The following is an 18,262-nucleotide window of genomic DNA, read 5'->3' as shown; positions in this document are numbered from 1 at the left end:
GTACTCTCAGTTGAGTTAACACCCGGTGAAGCTGAAAAGCAAGACCTCTGCATTCACCAAACAGGCCGTATGAATCTCCTGCAAGACCAATTAGTCGTTACAGTGAAAATGCCAGCTCATTCGCGGTTTAAATTTCCTGCTATCTCCCCTGCGAACTTGGGTGGGCTGACGAAGGAGTGATAAAAACTCAATCTGGTGTTGGTGAAGGTGTGAGTATTGCAGAAAGCAGGGCTGCTGGATGGTTCTGGTTCAAATTAAGGTGTGGATTTAAATACAGCAGTGGGAACCACTGGAACTTACCATCAGCTGAGCTCCTGTTCTGCCGTCATGTCAGCAGCAGTAAGGGCTCTGACGGCTCCCTCCAGACAGGCTCAGCAGTGCTGAAGGCGTCCTGTGGTTCTGAATGTGATGAAGGGGGTTGTCAGTCAGGATATCAGCTCTGCCCAATCTCTAGTTCTGCTTTTTTCTGGTGGCAGAGGGCCGTGTGGGTGTTGCCGGGCTTTGTGGCTGCGCTTTGGGTGGGAAAACCCTTTTTCATTGGTGTCACCTTGGTTCCAGCAGATCAGGTTACCTCCATTGAGGTGGGTGGAAACGAAACACAGATCACTCTCTACTCGCTGCATCCCAACAAAGTGTACAAAGTACGCATCGCGGCCAGCACCAGCATGGGCTACGGGGCCCCCTCTGAGTGGACCCAGCACCGGACTCCTGACAGGGACAACCAAACGCACGGTAGGAGCTGGATGGTGCCTGGGATTGGGAGCAGGGGCTGCAGGGTGTTGTTTCTCAGAGGGGGAGCTTGAGGCATAACCAGAGATGTTTGCTTTCATTAGGGAATTCTAACTAATGGCTATGGCTGGACCAGGGTACCTGTGGTTAAAGGTGGTGGTAACTCAGAATACACCGAGAAACTCCCACACAGCTTTTTGAAAGTGCTTTTCCTGCATTATGCAGTTGGTAAACTCATGGGAGGGCACAACCACGCTGTTCTGTTAGACAGCAGAGGTGTCCTTCTGGCAGGATGGCCTCTCCTCACACCCCTTGCTCTCTGCCTAGGTCAGGGAGGATTCAGTAGAGCAGGGAAATGGAGATAAGTGACTGAACACTTTTTTCTTGTCCTCTTCTAGTCCCATTTGCCCCGACGGAATTAAAAGTCCGAGCGAAGATGGAGTCTCTCCTGATAACGTGGCAACCCCCGGCTAACCATGCCCAGATATCAGGCTACAAGCTGTACTACCGCGAGGTGAGCCAGGAGGAGGCCAGCGATGAAAGCCCCCTGGATGGTGCTGAAGATGAGAGCTGGGACGTAGGGCCCATCAAGCTGAAGAAGAAAGTGAAGCAGTATGAACTGACTCGACTAGGTGAGCTGGTCATCTTAGCACTGCGTGCAGAAACCAGGTGTGACTCTCACACTTTACAGCAGTCCCAGGATCCTTCCAGGCAGCTCAGTGCTATCTGCTCACCTGCAGGTGTGTAGAAGTCCACAGCTGCATGAGCTGAGCACTCTGCCTGATTGGTTTTTTATTCTTTTAAGAGCACCCAAAATAATTTCTGGTGTGAGGCTTTTGGGATTTGTTCTAAGCAAAGTTTGAAAGACAGAAATTGATGAAGGCAGTGTAGCAGCGATTGGATTTTTAACCAAGGGCCACTAATATACTTAGTATATAGTAATGAGGGGATATGAATCAATTACAGTTCCTTATTATGTCAATATGAGAGTGCTTAGATTAAAATCACCAGTCAGTGCAATGATCTCTCCTTGTCTGTGTGTTCCTAAGAAGCTCAACAGTTGCATGCTATTTGAAATGTCTCTGTGTTAAAATGCAGATATGGGTTAATTCACAGCATACTAATTTTGGGTCAGCGTTCTCCTCCACCTCCTCTGAGGAAAAAGAGATACAAGAGTGAGTGTCTGTAGAACAAGTCTGCATTGCAGTCAGAGTTATCTGCCTGGCTCACTACATGTATTTTTTCCCATAAGGGGTTATGTTTTTGACATCTCATCATACTAATGAATTGATTTGCCCATCGATACTGGATGGAGAGAGAAAAGAGCCACGGCAGATGCGTCCTGGTAACAGGATTCTGCTTCTTAGAGTTCTTCCATCCCCCACTCATGCTTCATCCATGCCCGCAGCTGGGGCTGAGGGGCGAGTGTTTCTCCTGCTGGTTCATCTTACACGGCTGAGGTGGATTGTGCACGGTGTAAGGGCAGCCTGCAGCACCTGGACGGACAGCTGGTGTCATCACTGAGCAGGTTTCCAGTACTCCAGGCCTGCTGCAGCCGTCCTGCCACTGAGAGGGTGTTAACAGTTAGGAGTTCCTCTGAAGAATTTAGGTCTGTAATTACTGCATTGAGGAAACCACATGTGAACATCATCACGCGCTGCTCTAACCACTGGCAAATCAGTTAGCAGAGGGGCTCGGGAGCGGGCTGAATTGGTTCCAAATGCTCTGGCATGGCGATGCTGAGAAGGCTGCTTGTTCTTCTGTAATTACTTCCTTAAATTTGGGCATCCGTCAAGACCTAATAGCTTCCTTATGATTTGGCTGTTGTGTATCAGCTATCGCCGTATCAGGAAGAGGCTCTGGTTTCTTCCAGCCATGGTCGTTCTCTTCTCTTCCCCTCGTGCTGCTGCATGATGTGCTCCTGCACGTGTACAGTAATGGGGTCGGGAATCTGGCTGTGCTGTGAAAGGCAGGAGTTTGGACATGAAACGAGGAGGAGGAGCAGCTGGGGTTTAAAGGAGTTGAGGTTTATGGCAGGGAGCTGCCCAGTGCAAGTACTTCCATCTGCTTTAGGGATCTTGCAGGTAGCAAGGACGCTGCACGTGGTGATGGTGCTGTCTGGTTGCCCCAGAAGGCCCAGAAGAAATGGGCCATTGAAGTGTCCTGGCTGAAACTCCAAACTGAGTGAAGCTTGAAGAGAGAAGGTGTGAGGAAATCCCAGAATTAGGCACTGGGAATGCAAGGCTGTAGCTCAGACAGAGTTGCATGCCGTGTTACTGCAAACAAGCACAGCACACACACTGTGTGCTGCTGTGGTGCAGTCACTCAGTGCTCCTTGGCTCCACTTCTCTGCACTGGACTCACCGCCCCTTGTCCTGTCTTGATTTAGGGTTAGCCTGAGGGATAAAATCCTATGTAGCTTGATTCGGATTTCCTGATTTCCCTTTTTTTTTTTTCTTTGGGCGGGGAGCACAGCAGGACAAGAGGGGAAATGCCTTCTGATGGGACAGCTCCTCTTGAGACATGTCTCAGGCAGAGGTGGATGGATGGGCAGAAAGCAGCCGTGGACAGAGCTTCTTGAGCACATGAGTTCTTCATTCACAGCAACAGTGCAGCTCTTGCACCAGCAAAGAGCCCTGCCCATGTTTCCTGCCTTAATTTCCCATGTTGTTGCTGGTCTTGCTACTAATATAGTGCCAGCTTTGTCCACCACCTCTTCTCTGTCCTGCAGGCTTCCTCTTCCTCATCCTTTGCCTTACTCTCAATATTTGATTTCTTGATTTTGCCTTTGGTTATATCCCAGCTCCCTCTATTTGAGCTGTCTGAAGCAGGAGAAGATATTTTCTCCTGTACTCTTGCTAACCTCGGGAACAAACCGTGTCTCCTTGGAGTGATACCACTAAGGTCACTCTTTGCATCTGCTCTTACGTGCAGAGTTCTGTGCTGAAATCCTGCCAGAGAGGTGGGCAGCTGTTCAAAGGTACAGAAGAAACACAGAAGTTTAACGATCCCATGAAATCCAAAGGAAGCTGTCCTGAATCACCAGGATGGCTTATCCCTGAGAAATTCTCATCGATTCCTATCTCCGTTCTAGCAGTCGGTCTCTGTAATGGTGTGTGACTACCAGGGCTGTAATCGACAGGAAAAACAAATGGTAAGGACCTGATCCTGTCTTCCACGTGCCCATGGAGGAAGAGTGCATTCCCCTGGAAGTGACTGCCTGGAGATCAGGGCGATTTCCCACTTAGGGGAACACGTGGCATCTGGCCTACATGAACACCTTGAAAAACTGAACGGAACAACGTATTTAGCATATTGGATATATTACACACAGTCGTCCAGATTAGTGATTTGAAATGATCTGGACTGGATTATTCTGCTTATATTTAATGTAGGATGGAATGTAGTGAAATACATCTGTTTCCATGCTGCCTACTAGCTTCTTGACAGCTTGATAGAGCTTTATGTCTGCTTGTTCTGAGAGTCTGAACATCTGGGCCTGTGTATAAAAAATTGAAGCCAAACCTCTGAGAAACCCAAAATACCCCTGTTTTCAGAATACGAATTGCTTGGTCGTGTAGCAGAGCTGCTCTGGCTTCATGTCTGAGTGGCTGCTGTACTTTTCCTACCCAAGGATGGAGATGGAGGCCTTCTCCTTCCCTTCACTTCATGCCCCAACAGGAGCTGCCCGCAGCTGGATCACATCTGTGAGCTCTTCCTCATCGTTTTGGATCCCATCATTCATGATGAACCCAGTGAAGCCCAGCCAAAAGCTCAAGCAGGAGGCTGGGGCATGCATGCTGCTGAGAGATGGGCTGGGGTTTCTTTGTTTCACCAAGCCTGTGGCCCCAGCTGCTTGGAAATTGAGTACCTTTTGGTCTCTTCCCCCTTGTGTGAGTTTGAAGCATTTTCCTGTGGCTGGAGAGTGTGGAGAGGCAGATCAGGCTGCTTTGGAGGCAGATAAAACTCTGTTTGCGTTGGAGATTCTTTCAGGGACAAAAATGTGGCTGAACTGTTTTTATATTCTGAGCGTGAACATGTGTTGTGGAGCAGCGAGAGCCTTGGGTAATTGGTACCATTAGCCTCTGGGAGCGTAATCAGCGCAGTAATAATAAAATTGGCATCAAGAAGAAGGGTTTTGTTCTGCTTACGTTGCCTGGCAAAGCAAGCAGTGATCTATCCGGGCAGGGAATGAACAGGCTCGGCCCAAATTAACAAACTTCATTAACATGCTGCAGTCAAGGCAGCTAAAGACAGTCTGAGGCTCTTGCTGGGCTTCTGAATGGGCTGGCTGCTGAAGGGCGAGGCTGGCGAGTGGCTCGTTTGAGAACTTGGGATGTCCTAAGCTGTTTTGTTGATTAAACATCTCCATGAAAACCCCCTCAGATGTTTCTTAGCATGGCAAAGGAAAGTTTCAGATAATGAAAGGCAGGAGGAAAGGGAGAAGTGGGTTCTGGACCAGGCCAGTGCTGTTTGGTGACACAGTGCCCTGTCCTGCAGCTCATTTTGGGATCGGAGTGTGATGCTCCCCATGGAGCGTGTGCCTGGCTGATGGGAAGGGGATGTAAAGAGGATCCTCAGGTTTCTGGTGTGGGTTTTGTTTGCACTGTTGCTTTCCAAACTGCAAATGTGGGAACTCTGCTGGGGAGGCAAAATAGTCCCCATACAACAAAGCTCCCGGTGACTTAAACGGACAAAAGTCTGTTTGCTACTGATAATTTCTGTAAAAAGGGAGAGGAGAACGAGGGAGTAGCTGTGACGATAAATGCTCCAGTTGTGAGACAATATTTGAATGTGAAAACCCTGTAAGAGGAAGGGGGTGTGTGTGTCCTGATGCATTTTAGCAAATACAGCTCTGTTAGAGCTGCTTTCTTGGGAAAAGCTGGTCAGCTGTAAGAAAACATGTCTAAGTGGAGGAGGACCGGTAAGAAAAGTAACCCCAGTCAAACCCTGCTTGATTTTTCCAGCTCCTGGGAAGCTCTACGAGGTGAAGCTGGTGGCATTCAACAAGCACGAAGATGGTTATGCAGCCGTTTGGAAGGGCAAAACCGAAAAGGCACCTGCAGCAGCAGTAGGTGAGGAATGCCCCATTTGCTGTCTGTCTCTTCTGTTTGGCACGTGGCCTCAAAGGAAAGGTGTGGGTACAGAAGGACTTCAACAGGCACAGTGCCAAAACGGGGAAGGTCCCAAGATAAGGGAACTCCCCTTGACAGTCATTGCAGTTGTTTTGGAGGAATTATCTTGGGAAGGAGAGAATGGAGCGAATTTTCCTCTTTCTCAGTACTCTCTGGCCCCATGAAGTGGCTCAGGGATGGTTTTGGAAATGCCCAGTAACCTGGGTTTCATCTCATACATCACACAGATTTAGGAATGTGGGTGATCTGCATGCCAGGTTTCTCAGTGTTAGAAATTGAAAGCTGTGATCCCAGCTCTGCCAGTCTGTGGTGGGGTGGTGAAGAGCCTGGGCTCCTCCTCACCCTGGTGTGAGCCTGTTGAGCAGGTAACTTTGAAGCTGGCCTCCTGTGTGCCCCAGCAGTATACCACCAGCGTGGTGTGGGGGTCCTCACTGGGATTTTTCCCCATAAATGAGGAAAAGCATGGACAGCTGTGCACACAGATGGGCTAAGCAGGACATCCATGGTTACACTGGAGGACAACATCTTTTTGCAAGCTTCACAGCCCGTTTTATTCCCTGATTTCTGTCTGTGATAGCTGTCCCTTGCCCCACTGTCATTGCATCTCCACCTCTTTCGCTTTGTCTTGCACCACCGTAGATCCCCCGGTGCAGAAGGGTCCCCCACTGCCTCCAGTCCAAGTCTATGCAGAGTCCAACAGCTCAACGTCCATATGGCTCAGGTGGAAGAAACCTGACTTCACCACGGTCAAGATCGTCAACTACACCGTGCGCTTCAGCCCCTGGGGCCTGAAAAACGCCTCTCTTGTTACGTACTACACAAGGTAAAGAGGGATGCTGAGGGTTCATCTGCCATATATTGCTCGTGTCAGGAGTAAACACAAGGGAGGAGGAATCTGCAGGGATGTCCCAATTCCTGGCAAAATCCTGGGTGTTTTAAATGCTGGGATTGTCTGCTTTGGTCACAGATGGATTCAGAGATGGTGAAATGTGGTTTAGTGGGGACTGTTAGTGTTAGGTCAGAGGTTGGACTCGATGATCTTGAGGTCTCTTCCAACCTAGAAATTCTGTGATTCTGTGAATGTGGCACTGGGATTTCCGCAGTGGGAGTTTGTCCATGACTTAAATACCAGGAGGCAATTTACAGACCAGTCTCTGCATCTTTTCTGCATTATACGGACCTTACGTGCTTATTTCCCTGTTGATGACAAAGCCAGGCACAATCATGGCCAGACTCAGTGCATCCGTGATTTGCAAGGTGGTCCTCACAAGTTTGGTTTAAAAATGGCTAGTGTCTAAGGAGTTGTGATTTGGGGATATATTTTAAATTTAGATTTCCATGCAGGTTTTCAGCCTGTAGCTAGGCTTTTCTCTGCAAGGACATAAAAAGGGGCCCCAAAGGCTGGGAACCTGCTTTCCTCTGTATCTGGGAGCTGAGTGCTCTAGCATTCACATGACTACAGAAGATGAAGCTTTAGGTGAAAAAAAAGTTAGGATAACCTCTTACAGTGCTCCTGGTAAGGTACCAGGGTAGCCATGGGTTCCATCTCCTGTTAATGACCTTGTGAATGCCTCCTCTTTTGGCAGCTCGGATGAAGACATCCTCATCAGTGGGCTGAAGCCCTACACCAGGTATGAGTTTGCTGTGCAGTCCAATGGTGTTGGTATCGACGGGCCCTTCGGCAGCGTGGTGGAGCGGTTCACCCTTCCTGACCGTGAGTATTTATGGGAATTGAACCTTGATCTTTCCTGGATTTCTGTGAATCTCCATCAAATCCCTGAGAGATTCCAAGCTCTGACGTCACTGTGTACATAAGAAGCTCAGAGCTGCTCAGGGTTCCGAGCCCACTGAAGGAGCACAACAAATCCTGTCCTGTAGCGAGCTCAGTAGCCTCCTTCCCTCTGCACTCTCAGCAGCTTGTTTGGATGAGCTGTCCAGCCACCTGGGTCACACATCATTTTATGTGTGCCAGCATAACTGTGGCACCACTGAGAAAGATTAATGGAAGGCACAGTCATCGTGCCCTGCAGGTTGGGTGCTCTCCTCCTCATTTCTGCTGCTCACAGTGGGTCTTTACTCACATCTGCCAGGTCCCTCAACTCCTCCGTCTGACCTGCGGCTGCACCCACTCAACCCCTACGCCGTGCAGGTGCACTGGTGCCCTCCCGCCGAGCCCAATGGCATCATCGTGGAGTACCTCATCCTGTACAACGCCAACAACACGCAGCCTGACGACATGTGGACCTTGCTGACACGAGAAGGTGAGACATCCAGGCAAACAGTCTCTACTAAACTCAACTAAATACCCCACCAGCTATTTGGTTGTTCCTGCCTTCTCCCCTGGGTTTTGTGTCAGCCTGGGCTGGTTAGTCCTGCTGATTTTTGCCTCTATTTGAGTACATACAAATAAATTCAAGCCACCAGTGTTCATGAGGCATATGCTGATCATTTCTTCTGGTCATACAAGAGAGTGCAGGGCTGTGACTGATGAGAGATGTGAAATCACGTACATATCTAGGGCTGAAACAGCCATTGTTGTGCAGCAGACATCCAGGAGATACAGGCCACTGCCCGGTCACTCCTAGGAGGATGTATGTCAGCAACACTGCATGCAGTCTGTGTCATCAGCTCTGTAAGCAGCACATTCATTAAGACTTAGGAGGTGTCTGAATTATTTCTTAGAGCTCATGGCACAAAATCTCTCACTTCTGGCAGTTCAGCAGACTTCCACTGCTGCTTCGCTGCAGCCCTGTGAATGCACTTGAAATTGCACATTTTTAACCTCTCTTGGCTTGCTTTTGATCAGGAAATATCTTCAGCACTGAAGTGCATGGACTGGAAAGTGATACCAGATACTTCTTCAAGATGGGAGCAAAGACAGTGGTGGGGTCTGGTCCCTATTCAAACGTTAAGGATGTGCACACCCTGCGGGAGAAATTGTCTGGTACGAATTTCCCCTTTGTCCCAGGGCAGGAAACGAGTTGCAGTGCTGAAAACCGCAGTTCATCAGCAGTGGCATTTCTCTGTTTGCTAACGAATTGCCTGGTGTCACCGTGCAGAATGTGAGATGAGACTGTGGGTAGGAGAGTGCAGAGGATCGCAGGGGGGTCCTCAGATGTGCAGCTCCATAGGCCCCAAGCAGCCCCAGAACCCATCCCGCAGCAGAACTCAATCTCTCATCTGCCATCTCAGCCCCCCTTTAAAGGCACGTGCCACCTGCATCTCGCTGCCTTTGTTAGGCCTGTGTAGCATGAAATTAATGAATATACACAGATGCCAGCTTGCTTTAAGGTGTTCTAAATTGTCACTGCCAAGCCATCTTTAATCCTTTTCATATATAAAGGCATCACCCATTGGTTTTAGAGAAGCTGATGGTTCTCTGAACTGAGAACACTTTGTGCCTTCTTCCTGCTAACAGCTGAAATAACGCAGCTGTCCTTCCCCTCCTAGATGTTCTGGACATCCACTCTGTCACGGGAATCATCGTGGGAGTCTGCCTGGGGCTGCTCTGCATCCTCTTCTGCATGTGCGCCAGCTTTCGCAACAGCAAGCAGAGGTAGGTGCCACCTCACCTTGCAGGGGGGAGAGGAGGCTGATGTGGAAGGAGGCAAAATGTGCCGGGACCTTCTTCCAGGTTCAGCTGAGCAGTTTGGGATTCAGTGCACATGACACCAGTTAATGTAGAGATTGAGTTATGGGAGCGTTAGCCAGCTAAAAGGAACATATTTATTTTTTTTTTTCCGGTGGGGGGGAAAAAAGGCAACAAAAGGGAAAAAAACACTATTTGCCATTTGCCTGGTTATTTCATGCGTGTGTTTGAGCAGTATTTTGCTTCTGATGCTGGACAACTCCTAAGGATGTTTGGTAAAACTTTCACTTGGGAAGGTGATGAAAGACTGCGACCGCCCTGTGACTAACAGCTTGTTTTAGGTAGGATTGGACTCAGCCCAAAGCCCCCTGCTATTGCAGGGGTCTGGATCCAGCCACAAGCATTTGGAAAGACTGCGGTAGGAAACCAGCTTAGTGCCGGGGGAGAGCTTTGAGCTGGTGAGAGATCCCAGGCCTCGGAACAAGCAGCTTCCTCACGAGTGTCAGGCTTGGGTTTAGTTGCTTCTACAGGGATGGGCTGAGTGGCCTGAGCTGGATTACTTTTCTGGTAGTTTGGGGCAGAGGAACACAACGTGAAGGTGATCAGAGAAGTCAACTCCTGTTGTTTTCCCTCAGGGAGGCCCTGCCAGGCCTGGATTCCCAGGCAGCCGGCAACCACGCTTACTACCACCGGGGCAGGCAAGGGGTGGCAGCTCCCAGTGCCACCTCAGACGCACACGAACTGGAGTCCCTGATGTCCCCGCTGCCGGAGGATGCACCTGTGCCCCTGGGAGACATCACAGAACTGACAGAAGTGCACAGCCTCATCCACACCAGCCTCCCTGAGGACATCGTTCATGGGAAGAGGAAGGTAAGGACCCATGCACGTGGTGACTGCACTCCTACCCCAGGCAGGAGCCTTCATTTGGGGTGTTCCTGCTGGGAAGTCGGGGTCTGATTCTGTCGGGCTCTGCAGAATGCAGGTAGTTTTGGCTGCAGGCTGTCAGGTCCAAGTTTGGGATCACTGTGCCATCTGCTGTCCTGCTTCACCTGCCAGGGGTAGTGACCCCTTAGCCCCAGAAGACAAGAAGTCTTTCCCAGCTTGCCTGACATTGCGTTGTCTTTCCCTCCTCCCTGCCCATTTCCTCTCTCAAGCTCGTCTGAAACATTTCATTCCATTAGGGAACCTTTAATTGGCCTAATTTAGTTAATCTGTTTATGCCTCTCTTTGTAACCCGGGGAGAGCATGTAAAGCAATTAGGAGGTTCAGTGAGACAAACGCCTTGTGAACGCAGGGGATTTGCACCAACAATCCTCCTGTGTGTCGCAGGAGGGAAGGTGAGCTCAGGATGTGTGGCTAACCTGTGCTTGCTGCTAGCAGTGAGGCAGCTGTGACTGTTTTAGGAAATAAAACACCTTCAGCTGCCTTTAACAGCCCTGTGCACTGAAGCCATGCTCTTGGCAGTCCCCGAGTGCCGTGTCGGATCGGTGCTCAGCTGAAGGAGACCGTCTGCAGCTAAGCCACATCCCTGGATTTCAGCAGAATGGAGCTGCCTTTCTGGACCCGAGCCGAAGAAAGAGTGTGAGGAATTTCCTACAGCTCTTTCTATCAAATAAGGAACAAATGTTTTCAGCGATGGTGACTTACCCTGAGAACAGGTCAGGCAGAGGGAAGTCCCCTGCTCTGGGAGGCCTTTCTAGGGGCAGTGTATCCAGATCTCTCTTCCAAAGCAGGAGTGCTGTCTGCAGGGATCTGCAGGATGACTTCTGACTTGGGGCAGGCAGTGCCCTTCAGTGGGAGGGGGCAATTCTGGCTGTAGGTTCTCTGCCTCCTTAATCGGATGGGGAAAAGCAAGTGAGAGTTAAGGTTGCCAAGTCGTTTTGCTGGCAGAACAACCAGCTTGGCTTGTGATGGATGTGGACAGGGAAGCAGGGAGCACCATGGAGCAGCCACCCGGAGAGCAGCGTTGTCACCCGAGGAGCCCGGTGAGCTGAGGATGACCTTGCAGGTGACAGAGCTGGAGTGGTGGCCGGCAGCAACAGGCTGCTGTTGCTGGGAGCGGGCACTGGAGGGAGATGTGCGCCCGCACAGGAGCCCCCGCTGCCCCCTGCCCGCTGGGACGTGCCACCTGAGCCAGCCCGAGCTCCATCTCACCCACTTCATACCCTGCTGGGTATATTCGGATGTGAAAAAACCCAGCCCAAAACCATCTTTATGCTGCACTTGCCAAGAGACTCCAGTGGAGCTTGGAGGCTCCGTGCTGTTAGGAGATGTGTGGGCACAAAGAAGGGACAGCAGCAGCAGCCCCTCTCTCCTGATCTCCCATCACAGCGTGGGACCGGGTGGATTCCCAGCAGCATGGCTTCAGGACGAAGGGACAAAATCACGTCTGGGTGGCACCACGTGGAGGTCACACACTAGGGTCTCTACGAGCACTGACAAGTGATTTTTTTTTCCTTTTTTTTATGCCTTCCCCTTCCCAGTGACCCCCAGACTGCCGCCCTCGGCAGCGCGCTCTGAGTGACGCCGTAACGCAGGGGCCGTGGTGCCGCAGCTCCGTTTCCCCTGACAGATGGACTGAGGATGCTGAAATGGCTCCGCTCCAGGCGTCTCCGCCACTACTGCTTTGAGGCCAAGCAATTCGGGGGGTGGGGGAGAGCGTTAAAAAGCATCTGCTTTCCGTGGAAGACTTGAGCTTTTCATTGAGGGAAGCCAAACCCAAGCGTTTTGGCCTAGAAATGTTTGCTGTTGTGCTGGAACCTTGCTTGCTTGCTGCCCAGCTCTGTCCTGGGGAGTCTCCTTCCACGGGGACTGTGTTTCCCTTGAAGCATCCCTGTTTTTCAGAGGGCAAAACTGTAACACGTCGGGCAAGTTGGATCTCCCCAAGTTGTTTTTCATTTTTTTGTTGAAATTCTTCTGCGTGGAAGCAAAATCCCGATGTTTTCTGGAGAGTCCTAGGTGAGAGCTGTGCTCCTGTTGACAGCTGGCAGAGATTCTCCTTTATCTGACTGGGGAGAGCTTTGTGTTGGTCTCTGTGGGCAGGGATTTGGCCTGTTTGTCTGCATGGCACAGGGTTTTCCCTCTCCTGCAGGCTGGTACCACTCAGCGATGAGTCCCTTCTCTCCACTGTGCCACCCTTAAAAGCTGGGCACGTCTGAAATGTCGCCAGCTTTCTTCTGTGCAGGGCTTCAAACTAGTTTAAATAACTGTCCCCATAAAACAGGGAAGGCTTCAGGATCAGCATTTCCTACATGGTCATTCTCAGCTCCTACATGTGCATGAACTCTCTGCTTGTCGCTGGAAGGTGGCATGGTCTGGGCACGTTTTTATCAGGTGGAGTTTCTATGAACAGGCTAAAACGAAGAGGCTTGTTTGCTTTGATAAGGATTTAGCTGTAGTGGAAACACCTCTCATCGGAAGATGTTTTTATTAGTTTCCATTCTTGTGTTTGCAGTGGACTGGAAAAGGGATTTTTCCCTCTGAATTGGTGTTAGGCTGACTCCCCTTCCCCTTGTTCTTCTATGGTAAGAAAAAAAAAAACACAAAAGACAAGAGAACATTTTGCTGTCGTCTTCAGCCATTCGCTGTTGCCCTTGTGTGGAAACAAACGGTATCGTTTATTACACCAGAAGATATTGCCTGAAAGAAACAGAAGCTTCCAGGCACACAAGACCTTTGGGTCTACGATGAAAGCAGACCTGGAGTTAGCTGCAGCTGCCCAACCTCGGAGACTCAGCCCCACGAGGGATCCCCCGCACCGTAACGGGCTCCAACAGCACGCGGGATCTGGGCCATGTTGTGTGGCTGATGGCTTTTTTCTGTTTGTTGAAAGTTGCAAAGTGGTGCAAAACAAGTTTGTTCTTCGTTGCAGCCAATTTCAGCCAGAGCCGAGCAGGCTGTTCCCGGAGTCATCAAAACCTATGTAAACACGGCAGATTGACGTTTCCGCTAACAGATGGCCCGTTGGGGATTGCAGCAGAGCTGCCTGTTTCTCTCCACATTTTTTGGTATTCACAAGATGCCTGCAAGAAGGTTTTCAAGTTTGCTCTGTGTGTACGCGTATGCGTGTGATGCTCAGATCTCTCTGATGGCAAATATGCATGCGAGCATCTATAATAGGACCCACACATTTGCGGGCGGGTGTGCATATTTGTGTAGGTTCGGCGCTGAAATTTCCAGGCAGTATTTGCTCAGTAACGTATGTTCCTTGGAAGAGGCACAGAAGCCATCAGTCAGCGGTGGAGCTGCAGAAAGATGGCAGGAGAAGCAACCGGAGCGCATCGCTTGAGCATTCACATTTAGTGACATTCCTTGTCGTGAGCCCTGTGTGAGTGTTTGCTTGATTTCTTGCTGTTAGAGGGTAGTTTAGTGCTTGCCTGCTTACAAGGGAAGCAGTTAGGGGATGCTCTTGGCTCAGAACACATTGTTGAGGATCGTGGAGAGAAAAACAGCCAAGCTGCTGCCTCCAGCATCTACTTCTGAATTAGACTGCTTGACGTCCACAGCTCCAGGTTGAGCAGCCCCTGTTCTACAGGGTTCAGTCACTTAAACGAGGCTCTTTACTCCTTGTTTTCCTGGGGCTTGATCCCGAGGCAGTGGCCGAGCTCCTGTGACTTGGGGTTGGCACAGGGATGTGATGTGCACTGCCTCCCACCAGGGCAGGGTGGTCAGAGGGCTCAGGAAGGCTCAGGCAGCCCCTCGGCGTGTAGGTGAACGCTTAAAATGCCTCCTGCCAGCACGAGGTAGCGTTTGCTGCTTGCTGAATAGCTGGCTGAGGAATGCCTGGCTCACATACAACATCTGGTCCTGTATTTCTACCTAATTTCCAGCCAGATGGACCAAAGCACGAGGAGGTCAAATGACTCACGCAAGGTCAGGCTGATGTCAGAAATCTCCTTGCTGCCTTGGCTGGGCTCGCGCTGCCTTCTCTCTTGCTGGAGTAGAGCAGGGCTGTGCAAGCAGTGGCACGAAGCAGAGCAGAAGAGCAGAAACCTGGTTTTTCCCTGCCTGCCAGTGAGCAGTCGGTGGTTTGGGGGTGTGAATGGATGTGCCACGCATCTTCACCCTCAACAACCACCATGCTCACACCACCAGTGCTCTGTGCACACCCACGCTTGTGGGGTCAGGGTGTCCTCTTCACTTTCTCTTTGCTTTCACCTTGCATCATCCTCTCACGTCTGTCTGGGCAGATTTTAGCATCTGAGGAAGGAGCCTACAGGCAGCTGGCTCACGTCGTCCTTAAATCCATGTGGTTACGTCAGCAGCAAGGCTGAGCTCAGGTAGATGCAGGGCAGCCCAGTAAAATCAGACCCTGGAAAGCAAATACTTTTCTGCCTGTGAACTAATAGTCTGAGCTGTTAAATAACTTCAGCTCTTAAAGGCCCACATTTCCCATGCACAGAGGTGTGCATTCAACAGTTTATTGCAAGGGGAAGCTGAGAGAACCCCGAACAAATTGCGTTCAGCCCATATAATTTAATTAGATCTACAAACAAGGTAACACTGCTTGCCCAGGGGATTTCAGCTGAACTAGGAATTGCTTGGTGGTCTGTTGCACCAAATAAATAAATAAATGAAATAAGGCCCCGAATTTTGTGCCTCTTTATGGACGGGCAACAGCTGAGTGTTTACCCAGGCCCGAGCTGAGAGCAGGAAATGTGCCCGCACGGCATTTAGCATTGTCTTCAGCCCTTGCACACAGGTGAGGGTCCTTTTCCACGCTGCGGAGCGTTGCTTTTGCCAAAGCAAATACTGGAGTCGTGCAGCTCCAGGCTTCCAGCATCCCCGTTCGCTTACAGCTTTGCGGTGCTTTCAGGAGGCTTGTTCTGCTCGGGGCTGCTGGCAGCTTCGCAGGGGACCTTCAGGTGGGTTTTGTGCCATGATGTATGCTCAAAATGTGAGAATCAGTGGAAGGCCCCTTCTGAGTCCTGTTGAGAGCCACCTGGCAACTCGTAGCCACTTGCTCGCCATCAGACGGTGGCACAGAGCAGTGACCTGTTGTCGTGGGGTGACTGTGCCAGTCTGCTCCTATTTTGATGCCTCCAGGAGCGTTCCCTGCGTTTAGCTTCAATCTCCCAACACCACGCTGTTCTCTCCAACTTGCACTTCCCTTTTTCAAGCCATTTCTCATTTCAGGCTTAAGAGGATAAGGATCGGTGTCTGTGGTAATTGGATCTCTTCTCTCTTCCACTTTTTTTTCCTGCAGTCTTCATGGAATAAATCGGCTAACCAGCCCTGGACAAACAGCATAGCCCGATACGGGGACGCTATCACAAAGGAGCCTCTCTCTGCCGTGAACGGATCACTGAAGCTCCCTTCCAGCGCAGGACAAAAGCTTTTGTTACAAGCTCTGGTTTACGATGCCGTGTTGGTGGGTGTCCTTTGGTTTATTGGCTTGTGCATTCTGATGTGGTTTTCTCCTTTTTCCCCATCTCCCTTCCTCCTTTTTGCAGCAAAAAGGAGAAAATATTTTCTTCTGAGCTGGCTTTAGTTGGCTGCTCACGGGCTTTATCTCTTTCCTGGGTATAGGAGCGTACGCCAGTGAGACGGATGGGATTTGAGTAAAAGCTGCTTGTTTTGTTTTTTTTTCCAAGCATCTCTGAAAGCCTCAGCTCTCCCCTCATCTCCTCTCTTGATTTAAGCCACCCCCCGAGGGCCTGTGCTGAAGAGGGCTGGAAAAAAAACAAAAGCTGAAAAGGGCTCAGGCCTTTGGGTGGTGGCCAGAGGGCTCAGGGAGCAAGGTTGTGGTAGTCCTGGTTCCTGAGGATCTGGAGCCAGGTACCAGCAGTCTGCTCGTGAGCTAGGAGCTGCAGTGCTCAGCACAGAGGCATTAAAATCTTCAGCGTGCTCGCCTGAAGAAGGAATTGCATTTTTCCCTGTGGCAGGAGTCAAAGATCGAGGGCTGATTTGAACTCCTCCAGACAGAGCAGAGCAATTCCCACTGCATTTGTCGTCCTTCTGTGGGTGTACGGACTGGGAAGAAGTGCTCTTTCTGGTATTGCTTCATGGGAATAAATGTGTACAACTGTGTTTGAGAGGACATCTGGGCCACCTCTGCAAAGCAAGCTGGTACCTGCTCAGGCTGTCTGTACCAGAATTGTCTGGGTGCTGCTTTAAAAAGCTCACCCTCAACAAATTCTTCCAAGCAACCCACCTATGTTTTCTTCCTAGATAGTGGTGTGAAAATCAATTATACGCAGGATGTAATTAACGTTGTGGATAGAGTTAAGACAATGTTTTACAACCCAATTACGGGGCACTGTTTACAGCACAGCTTACCCATCAGAGTTTGTCAACAAAGAGGGAAAAGTGTTAAAATATGTAAATGATGCACAAAGTTGGCTTCAACAGCGAGCACAAATTACACATGGGATGTCTCACTTCCATACTCCCGAATTGTCTTCTTCCTGCTAAATCACACGGCGCAGAATCTGAGTGCTGATTGCCTGAGGTGCCCTTCAGGAACTTCCAAAATAGTTTGACTGATGAATTATTGAGTGGCGATCAGATGAATTATTGAATGATAAGCAGAATGGTCTGCTTGTGAGTCAGATTTCTGCAGACCCTATAGCCTGAACTACTGGAACTGCGGAAGAGAACTGATTATTTCAAACCAAAAAGGTGAAGGGAGCCCTGGAATCTACTTGTGGTTCCTTGTCATGAGCTGTCTCAGCAACCAGTTTTCTCAAGTGCTGCCTGCTCGCCCTGTAGAAATCTGGCTGTTAATACAGAAATGGACTGGTGAATTTTGAAAATTGTTGTCTTTGACAGAGGCTTGGAGAAATGGTTGCTTCAGCCTGCCAAGAAACCTGGGGCGTATCGCTCCCTTGGGACTTGCTTTCCCAAATGTGAAGTAGGAATAATGATCCCGAGATGATTTGAGATGCTTCTTAAGGCTTCAGCTCTGAAAAACATATCAAGATAATGCTTAATAGCAGCACGTGTACATCCCATTGCACTCTGTGGGATTAAAAAAACACCGCATGTTGCAGCGCGTGGTTGGGTCACAGCCTCAATTAATTTACTTTGCCTTTTAATTTTTTTTTTTCCCCTTTCTGATAACAGAATGAAGCAAAGAAAAGCCACCCCCCAGCCAGCCTCCACCAAGTGGAAGCAGAGGTCATCGTCCATTCTGATTTTTCAGCCTCTGACAGAGACTACGACTCCCAGCTGCATGGCCTGGACACCGAAGAGGCAGAAACAGAGGAGCAGGAGCCTGAAGAGTTGCCCTCTGGCGAGGTGGCTCCTCCCGGCTCTCCCAGCGCCCAGCAGGATGCTGGCCAAACGTTGGGTGGCTCCCGGGGTGGTTCTGAGGTTCAGACCCAGGAGGAGCCGTTACACAGCGCCAGAGAGACTCCCAAAACTGAGGCCGTTTGCGTCCCTGGGCTCACCAACGGCTTCCACAGGCACGGGGAGAGTCTGGATTCGGTGGAAAGCGGAGATTCGGACTCCGTCCAGGAGTGCAGGGGGGACGTGCGGCCGGTCAAGTGCCAATTGCTTTCCGTGGCGCTGGAGGAGGCCCCTCTGTGTAGTAACTCTGGTTTAAGCAGTTCGTCCTCAGCATCTGAGAACATGGCACGTGTCCACAATCACTGAAGAGTTAAACTGATCTGATTTTGATCATGGGAGAGCTAGAAGCACTACGAAGGGCCTGTCCCCGTGAGGTACCGCGTGCCCAAGACTCGCTGGACCCAGCGGGAGCTGAGAAGGCTCAGCATCTCACCGGGACGGGGCTAGGACCTGTCAGCTGTACATAGCGCCTTCAAGAAACCAGTAGGTAGAAGGATAAGGGCCCAGCTTTCTTCCCGCT

The 18,262-nt window shown here is 50.3% G+C and overlaps 1 protein-coding gene across 1 annotated transcript in view; it reads left to right on the top strand.

Annotated features, from left to right (window-relative positions):
• The window catches only part of IGDCC4 (immunoglobulin superfamily DCC subclass member 4), a gene marked incomplete at its 3' end in the record, with an annotated part of 80,570 nt that extends 62,522 nt beyond the window's left edge, over positions 1-18,048 (top strand). The window contains exons 10-20 of the mRNA XM_084293390.1: positions 559-732; positions 1,128-1,361; positions 5,697-5,804; positions 6,504-6,687; positions 7,451-7,578; positions 7,955-8,125; positions 8,671-8,808; positions 9,315-9,420; positions 10,089-10,323; positions 15,659-15,823; positions 17,518-18,048. Of these exons, the coding sequence (XP_084149516.1) occupies positions 559-732; positions 1,128-1,361; positions 5,697-5,804; positions 6,504-6,687; positions 7,451-7,578; positions 7,955-8,125; positions 8,671-8,808; positions 9,315-9,420; positions 10,089-10,323; positions 15,659-15,823; positions 17,518-18,048 (2,174 nt within the window). The remainder of the gene's footprint in view (positions 1-558; positions 733-1,127; positions 1,362-5,696; positions 5,805-6,503; positions 6,688-7,450; positions 7,579-7,954; positions 8,126-8,670; positions 8,809-9,314; positions 9,421-10,088; positions 10,324-15,658; positions 15,824-17,517) is intronic.
• Positions 18,049-18,262: the final 214 nt, after the last annotated feature.

Source organism: Netta rufina, assembly GCF_964035555.1.
Source record: "Netta rufina genome assembly, chromosome: 11".
NCBI lineage: Eukaryota > Metazoa > Chordata > Aves > Anseriformes > Anatidae > Netta > Netta rufina.
Note: the sequence above shows the minus strand (reverse complement) of the source record. Positions and strands in the feature narration are given on the sequence as shown.